Here is a 9422-nt window from a genome sequence, read left to right as displayed (position 1 = left end):
TACATCGATAGGAAACGTTATATTTCTAGGTTCTTAACAAACGTTAAGGTTCTCGTGCATATCGAAAACTCTTGCCATACTAAAAATTTATATCCGTCTACTTCCCCAACTATTCGAGCCGTGGAAAATTTTGCGCCACGTTATTACTACCTGATTATATTAGATATCTGGTCGGTTAAATCATTTACTTGTACAGCAGTGTCCTCTGTGCACTAATCGCTACGGTCGCGCCTTTTGTTTACACGAGATTCCTACGCAAAAGGCGCTCCGCTTCCACCGCGTATTTATCACCGATGCTCGAGGCGTTCGCAACGACTTTTTTACAAAAATCGACATCGCGTGGCATTGAGATTTGTCTAAAGCCTCTAATCGTGGCCACGACTTGGACAGAGGGGGACAAGGTGAATCGCGATTGGCCGGTTTTCTCGCATATGCAAATGCAAACTCACCTTCTCTCCCTCGGTCGGTGGTTAGGTTCGCAGCGGATAGTAGCCGGTACACGCGAGGTAAAAAGGCGCGCTCGCGCTCGCGAGCGGAGAACTCGCCTTTCCTCGCCGGGCGGAGCCGCGCGTGATCCGCGTTCCCTCGCGATTGGAGGCTCGGTTCCCCACCGACGCCGCTCGTTTCCCCACCAGTCTAAGCGTCCAGGCGTTCGTCCGCTGCTTTCCGTTCCGCCGCGGCTCTCTTCGTCGTTCCTTCGGCGTTTCGATCGGTGGCGCGTATCGCGCGGTCTCTGTCGTTCCTCGATCGACTCCCCCACTTTGCGTTCCACGGTCCGCGTACGCGTCCGCGTTCCCCGTGGCCGGTAGGCGGCCGACCGGGCGTACGTGGGCCCTCTAGTGTAGCTGCACACATGCACGCGACAGCATCTGACCACCGTACCAGCCGCCGCAGCCGTAGCTGCCACCGTCGTAGCTCGTCGCGGATGCTCGTGTGCCTGCGATAACGATACATCGATCTTACCGTTGTCCCGCTCCTCGAAATCCGACTCGATTTCGCTCGCGGGCAGCACACGGCGCACGGTGTCGGCCTATGACGACAACAGACGGTACCAGCACGTGACGTTCGGCGGTTCCACGGGATACGGGAGAGTGAGTGCATTTCGCGACGGTTTTCCATGGGGATCCCGCGATTCTGACAGTTCCGTCGTTCGAACATGCTCGCGCGCGCCGTGCCGGATATCACGGATACTGTTCGCGAGTTCACCGATGGGTGACGCCGCGTCGATGACAGCTGAGACAGAGAGACACTGACGGGATCGACGATCAATCGCGGGACTCGAGAGCCGCGGCGGTGACAGAACGTTTGACAGTTGGCACCGGTGATCATTTTTCGAACATCCGCGTGGTCCGTTCCCGTGTTCGTCGCGTGACAGGTGAACACCAGACACCGAGGGGCTGTGACCGGTGCGACGTTAACGACGATACTCGCAGCCTGTTACCGTCCAACGTCTGCACGCGTCGAGTGTGAACGAACTCGAAAGGTAGTCCCGCGTACCGAGTGCCTAGAAGGTGACCGTGCTTGACTGGGATACGAATATCTGTGCGCGTTAATCAGTGTAGTGTTGTATGTAATATACTGTGATACCTAAGGATAATAGACGTGAACAGGATCTTGTCTACGCGTTAAGCAGAAACGTTTGTCGGCGTCGAAGGTGACGAGCGACGCATCTGGCATACCAAGGATTTGCTCGTGATAAAAGGACCCAGCAGGTGACCACGTTGGATCTCGCGGCGTTGGCTGCTTACGGGGGCGTCTCGGGTCCCAGGGTCGCGGTGGCGGGCACCGGGGTCCTCGCGCTACCCGGCCTGATATCCGACAAGGGTTTATCATCGCCCGGAGGTCAGTCGAAAACGAAGTCCGCAGGGCTGGCGGGCCTCGACAGCGAGGCGGTGCGCCGGTGGGTCGCCGAGGCAACGCGGACCGTCCGGCAGATTCCGCCTCCGGTTGTCGTACCATCGGGTTCTCACCACCATCACCAACAGCAGCAGCAGCAACAACAACAACAACAGCAATCGCAACAGCCACAACAACAACAACAACAACAACATCAACAGCAGCACAGGCAACAGCATCATCATTCCAGCCATCGGCAACGCCAGGAGCACAGCCCACCCTCGGTGGGAGCCTCCCCTTTCGTCTTGCCGTCGTCGATGACGCAGACCCCCAGCATGCATCTGCTGGAGAACAACAACCTGGTGGAGGTTGCGATGGCCCAGCAGCAGCACCAGTCTCAACAGCAGATGCAGCTCCAACAGAAGCAAAAACAGACAAGCCCGACGAACAACAACACCATCGAGGCATGGAGATCCATCCAGGGTGGACACCAATGGTGGAGTCCGCCTACCAGCGTTCATCAGGAGCAGCAGCAAGTGTCGCCCATCGGGCAGGTGGCTCAGCAAAGCCTCGTCGCTGGCTCGGTGTGTGGACAGGTCCAAAGACAGTCGCAGATCCAGTCTGAAATCGATCAGCCGCTGGACTTTTCGGTCGGTTCGCTTCAGCAGCAAAGGCTGCATTCGCGCGTGAGGACTATCCACGAGAGGCTGCAGAGTAGGATGCACGATAACAACAATGGCACCGGCGGCGTGCAGAAGATCGTACGGGGTACCGGCAGCAGGAGAAGTTACAGCCCCAGCGAGGGTAGCAGCAGCAGCAGCGAGGACGAAGGAGTTTCCACTGGCGGCAGCCCTTCAGGACCTCTTCGCGGTACCGAGAACGGTGAGTTGTATTATTAAAATTTTTCACGGAATTGGCGGTATATACGCAACCAGCGAACACGATAAATTAGGATGACGCAATCGTATTGTACAATCATGTACAGATTAAGGTATTGCAATATAATCACGTCGATCTTGGAACTGGTCTTTCTCGTTAATTGGACTGTTACTTGGATTTGACGAAATGCTGACTAAAACGACCGAAAGCGTTTGGATTTATCGCTTAATGTTCAACCACACTTTAGGAGTCGGAGTGGGATTTGCTCCGTATCTTTTATTATTAGTGTTTATTTTATTCTTCTGTATCGATCGAAGACGTAATTACTGAATTATAGAGTTAACTAGAAACGCTAAGTTAGCTTGTCGTAGGTGAAAATTTGATGTTACATCCCTTAAGAATTTCCATAATTCAGACGTCTTTCTTATAAGTTTTGTCCATAACGTTTTTCTTCTTTTGCTTGAAATGTACAACGATGAACGTATTATCCGTACAATCGTGTGTATACCCATTAGTTTGAACAATGGAGGCTATGCTATATACGATTACGTATTTTAATATTTCAGAAAGCTTATAAAAAATGAAACAGTTTATTTCCATGTAACCCCTGTTGTAATATTTACTCTTGTTAGAATATAATTTACCGAGTTTGTGCAATCTTAGCGAGTCGAATGAACCATGCACCGGAATCCAGCGTGAAAATTTCGAATCCATTTCTTGTCTAATTAAACCAAGAAAATTGTTGAAGTAATCTTAAATTAAACGCGTACCTGTAATTATATTGGGTAAACGAAATATTTCAAAATTCAAGTCCACGCCAATTATTGGAGTTTCGTTAAAAACACACGTGTCCTAAGGTTTTTGAGCAACAAAACATATTTGCTAGAATTACAGGTAAACCGTTTTCCTGCATTTTCACGATTACTCGGTGCAAACGAGTCGGACGAGTCGAGAACTCTATTTCCAGAGCAGTGTTAGATACATTGCCTTCCCAAGACTACATTAACTCGTGACCGCGAAGGGTTGGAGCACGCGATTACGAACCTTTTAAACGTCCTCTCTCGATTTCCCGAAAAGTTGGCTCAGTAACGAAATCGGAGATCGAGAAACAAACGAACGTGCGTCATGCCAGCCGCTATTTGTTCGTACGAAACACGAAACGATCTCGTGCGTTTTCGGGGTAAACGTGGCGAGCGTTTCGATCCGTCAGCTGTCAATGGAGGCCTCCCTTCGCGCATTCGACACCCCCGCGCAACCTTGCCGTGGCTTTGTTGTCCCAAAATGGTTGCATTGTGCATTCGTTCTATTGTAGAGACGCATGCAACCCCGGGGATCGCGAGAACGCGGTTACCTGAAACGACTGGGTTTGTCTAGCAGCGCTTACCATACGCAAAACGCATGCCAATTGTAGCACGCGTTTTACGATGGGAAGGCGAGTTCCCTTTTAGAAGACGTTCGTTTCGCTCCGCGTTCCTCGTTGTTCACGATCCGCGCCGCGATAAGGGGATTCCTCGTGGATAAATTCGCGCTGCGTTCCGTTCTGCAAATGCTCGCGCGCGAAAAACATTTGTACTTGAGAGAAAAGGCATTTGTCTGGCATAGGGAAAAAAAGAGATTTATTCTTTGGAACAGGCATGTCAAACTCATTTTTGCCCGGGGGCTAATTTGCACCTCGCTACCATGCCGCTGACTGCAGATGTAGAATCGTTTTACGGCAACCAAGAATATTGCATACCGGCCAATTTTTCAGTCATTACACCGTCATATTGCAGTCAAACGTGTGTAGGACCAAAAAGAAAACGATAATTCCCAAGGAAATAAGCAAAAAGTTACATCCATTTATGAAGAAGCGATGTATTAACCCTTACAGTGCATCGTGTCGTGATTTGGCAACATTCCAATATTTTCTAATTAGCAAAAAATAATACTTATTGCGCGGTGTGTTCCAATGCATTCTTAATATCGATACTTAATACATCGGCGTAAAAAGATGGTTCGCACCGTTCTTCGGCTTCGAAGTCTCCGTTAAGGAATCGGTTTGCAAAATGTTGCGTTCATTTTTCTTTAATTACGATTCGAGCGAGAAATCTACTTTTCATGAAATCGATACGTGTCACATTCTTATCGGTAACAGGAACGATAAGGAGAGTATTCAGTGGAAAGGAATAGTGGCTATTCGTTAATTGAGTGCCGTACTTCATGATCGCGGCTTATCTAAAAAATCTGCCCTTATCATGCCTGCGTGTACGTCGATCAAAGTGTGCCAGTAATTTACGCATTATTAACTGCTTGAGTCATTTTTAACGACTGCTATCTACAGTGACTTTTGGAGCTAAGCTTTCGAGTTCGATTTCAATTTCTAATAATGTATTAATAGCTATCAAAATTTTGTAGAAACATTGTTCCTTTATTGGTATCGCTATCTCGAAAGCACAATTTATATCGAGACACAAACACATCCTCTCTTCTCACAGTTAATTTAGGCGGAACAACTTATAGGAAAAATGCCAGTCGTATCGTTTATCAAAATGGAATCTTTCATTAACCACGTCTACCGCTTATTATCCTCGCAAATGTGAACTTTGCTCAGGGGCATTCTTTATAGCTTCTTGTGGTACCATAGCGCGTCGACGTTTATTAATAAAGTCGTGGTTGTAACAGAATTTTTAATTTGCCCGGACCTCGAACACGTGGACAGCCACGCAGCCAATGGACGAGAGCATGCAATAATTAAATCTCTGCCTCGGTTCCGACGCAACGATGAAGCAACGAGCGCAGCGCGACAGGTTGGAAAAACGCGGCTCGTCGGGTTGTCGCCGATAAATCGCTGATTATTCCGTAAAAACTAAATATTATTGTATTTATATCTACCGATGCGTCGAGTTATCTGTCGTGTTTATTATCACGGTGTCATGTGTGCCGGGCCGTCGCGAGCCGCGATACCGCGAAAATAAGAATGATCGTAATTAAAACGATACCGCGGCACCATTATCTGATCCTAAACAGCCGGATCTTTATTAGTTTCAATAAAATGCAATGTAAACAAGCTCTATGGAATAGCCTGATAAGCCCGTAATGCGCTACGCGGCGGAGAAAAATAACTAATAATCGTCATTGCGAGGCAAATGCGAGTCTTCGGGGCGAAATGTAAGCATTATTCACCGCGATAAAGCGATACACGTTCAATAGTAATCGGGCGTCGAGTAGTTACGCGATAATCAGCGATAGTGCGGGAAAAGTGAATACGGAAAAATTATCTGCGATTTCGTATCGTCGATAAACCGCGCGAGTATATTACGATTAATCGACGGCCAATTATGGTCCTCGTGCTTTCTCGGTACTCGAGTACACGTCGCTATCGAGTATAGGTAATTGCACTAATATTCAAAAATACAACGGCAAATAAAACGGCGCGCAGCCCAGCGGGAAAAATGTTGGCCGATATCGTATCTGCCGATAAGGTCTTAGCTCTAAGGCTTGTTTGAATAAATATTCCACGTAAGCGCGTGATCGCGCGGTTATTTTCGATGAGCGACGCGATACGACGAAAAATGAATTTTTCGAAGTGAAATCGTAGAGTGCCCCAGATAATGTCCGTCTTATATAACGTCAACGTAGCCGATTTCGTTTCGTGAAGTCTCAGCCAGCGATTCGGTCAGCTTATTTACCTGTCGCGTTGCTGTCGCCGACAGTGACATTCTTTTGACACGGTTTTTTTCGTTTCCGTGGCTCGTTATGTAGCCTAACATTCGCAGTACAGAAATTTGATTAATGATCAGTATTCTAGCAAAGACAGACGTTTTCTAGGCGATCGTCTGCGCTAGCCAAACAAGTATAATTACGTACGTGGTAAGGTCCAAAAGTACTCGACAGATAATGCACGGGCACGAGTAACCAATATTGCGTTATGTTTCTCCACTTTTAAGACACAAGAGGCTTGAGTTTCATATTCATGCTATTCATTGTGTTCGAGTACCTACTTGTAACGCGATGACGATGCCGCGAGCCATGTCGAATATGGAGTATCATGCTGTAATCAAATTTCCACCCAAAAAAGACAATACACCAGTTGAAGACAAACCACGTTTTGATAATGCTTATGGTGATCCTACAACTTCGTTTCCCACGATTAAACAATGAGAAGAATTGTTTCGTGCGGGAAGAGGAACTCTCGAATATAATCCTGAAGAAGCAATTGGACTTATGAACAGAGATGGGCAAAATTCTTTGACACTCGAAAACTTGCAACACCCCCATGACGATCCATCAATTGTGTTGATCGTTATCCATTTTCAAAATTGAAATTCAGCCTTGGAGGCAAAGAGGATGTTGAGACACAAATTAATTCTTAAATTGGAAAGTATCATAACATCAAGAGGCATGCATAATATCGAGAAAGCTACTATTACTAACATTAGAAACGCCTTCATCAAGAGTCTCTGCAACACTCGTACCAGTAGAGAAAAGGATTATACAGGTGGTCTGACATAGAAAAAAGTATTTAATTCTAGATAACTAAATATATATCGTCTCGTCTTATAAATATGGATAATGGAAGTTTTACGCTACACATATGTATCGAAGTGGAAGAAAGACTGTACCAAACAATAATGCTGAATTCTTTACTCTGCAAAACATCTTTTATGGTTAGACCGAGAACTGTTGGGCCTTACCGCGTACTCAGAGACGTGCCTCTTTCTTCTCGTGTTAATATATGTTCAATATGGGAGAATATAATTAATCCTGGCAAGGAACACGCGCAGGACGGAGCAGGCTTATATCGGAGATGGCCGATTGCGGTTCACGAGGCCCAGGGACCTGTTCTCCGCCGGGGCCCTCGTGTATTACGGTGTAACGTGATACGCGTTTGATTCTATGTTATTTACGAGCAGGTGTACCACGCAACAATGTTTATCACATAATTAGATTCTATGCCCGCGCAATCTCTATCGCGCGTTGGTCAGCCACGGGGCCCCGTATACGTTGCTGGAAATGACGTTTCGCACACCGAATGGTCCCTGGATGGGCTCGATAACAATAATTTTCTTGGCTACGCTCTCCATATTGATTTCATCCACGATGGCTCGGTACGTGCCCATCTTCTCTTTTGTTTCGCCTAGACTCGGCTCTTCTAGCCTGTAAACTTTCCTTTGTTCGACGTCTCGACGACATGTCCTGATCCGTGCTCTTGTTTGAAACAAGCCGCTGAAAGGTATTTTCGTTTTTTCTCAAAAGGGCCGATAAATGTTCTCGTCCCACCGTTCGAGGCCCGTACAACTCGAGATAACGATCGTCGATCGATCGGTAATCTCACGATTTGTGCTAATTATATACTGCCCCGTTCCAGCCACGTGCAATTAATTATGATAATATTCGACGGTGAGTAAAGAACGTCGGTTGCTCCATGTTTGTCTACCCTTTAACAGTTTAATCGTCGATCATCGCTTATCGCCGATGAAACGTCGCTAATCTATAGTTTAATAAATCTCATATCGACGCTTCCGTTTCTAACTAAAACAATGGACGTGGATCGATGTCGTTGAAATATTTTCCTTCGATTTTGAATGTTAAAATTTTTATTTAACATGGTGACTGTCACACAAGTACATACAAACGTGATGCAGTATGGCTGGTAACAATATAATGGGTATTGTTGATATAGAGAAAGCAATGTGAAAGGGCGAGGTTCCGTGAATTCGTGGTTTACAACTTAACCTAGATCAATGGTCGTCAACCCGTCGCTCAAGACTGGTCGCTCGCAGCAATGAATTTAGTTGCTCCTGTTAACTTCAACTAGCAGAAAGAAAAATTCAATTTATTCCTTACTTTAATATTACATTTTTATTTGTGGTATTTGATACTGAAAGTTGTATCGAACATTTTGAGGATAGGGCTCAAACATTAGAGAAATATTTATTCACATATTGAAAAAACTTCTGAACAATTTGAACATCTTCAAACCCAAATAGAAACTAAATGGTACTTCTACTAATTTTTAAAATTCGAAAGATTTGAGCACGTTGGTGTGCTTATATAAAAATTTCAATTATGGATCGAAATGTTTCACAACGAGCACATAAAAATTTAATTGTTCGATCGAGCGACCGTCAACGCCTAAATTGGTGTACGTTTTATCGGTTATTTATCATTGGAATAAAACGTTGCCTAACTCGGCGTTTGTGTTTCGAGGTGGCATCCTTTTCAGCGGCGTGCAATTGTTAGAAAGGGGCGACCGTGTTTGTAGCCGATCGTTCGTTAGCAAGATCTCGCAAGAAAGGTAGTCGTTCGAGATCTCTCGAGCGCCGTCGGATCACTCGCGTGCGGAAAATTAGACGGCTCCTTTCCGATTCGTGAGAGTGCTCGCGATGGCTCCGTTCTTTCTCGTGCCTGCGACCGTGATCTTCAGTGATCTTCGAGTTTCGTGCGTCGACGACAGTTCCCCGAAGTCGTTTCCCTCAAACGAACTTCGAGATCCTACGCGACTTTCCTTCTTTCTTCGTTCACTTAAGGGCTATCCTCATTTGCAGACGGAAGAAGAAGGCGTTCTTTATAGATTTTTTGCCACGAAAACTAAAATCGCGAATGACTCGTTATATCCACGAGTAATTGGGCCTCGTGTTCTCTGTACTTTGGCATTTTTTAATGTCCACGAGCAAAGTTTAAGTAACATAATTTTTATGTAACAAGTCATTTGCATATTCGTAGAA

General features: G+C 46.2%; 1 protein-coding gene and 1 pseudogene across 1 annotated transcript in view; one reads left to right on the top strand and one right to left on the bottom strand.

Annotated features, from left to right (window-relative positions):
* Positions 1-445: 445 nt before the first annotated feature.
* Positions 446-1101, bottom strand: LOC122396614 (annotated as a pseudogene).
* Positions 1102-2048: 947 nt separating this feature from the next.
* LOC122395351 (POU domain, class 2, transcription factor 1-like) overlaps positions 2049-9422 on the top strand; it is a 131073-nt gene continuing 123699 nt past the window's right edge. Inside the window, exon 1 of the mRNA XM_043392844.1 lies at positions 2049-2718. Coding sequence (XP_043248779.1) covers positions 2154-2718 — 565 coding nt within the window. The 5' untranslated portion in view covers positions 2049-2153. The remainder of the gene's footprint in view (positions 2719-9422) is intronic.

This window comes from Colletes gigas, unplaced genomic scaffold (genome assembly GCF_013123115.1).
Source record: "Colletes gigas isolate AHSC1104 unplaced genomic scaffold, ASM1312311v1 Colletes_gigas_Sc00001, whole genome shotgun sequence".
NCBI lineage: Eukaryota > Metazoa > Arthropoda > Insecta > Hymenoptera > Colletidae > Colletes > Colletes gigas.
This window is presented reverse-complemented; position numbering and strand designations above follow the sequence as displayed.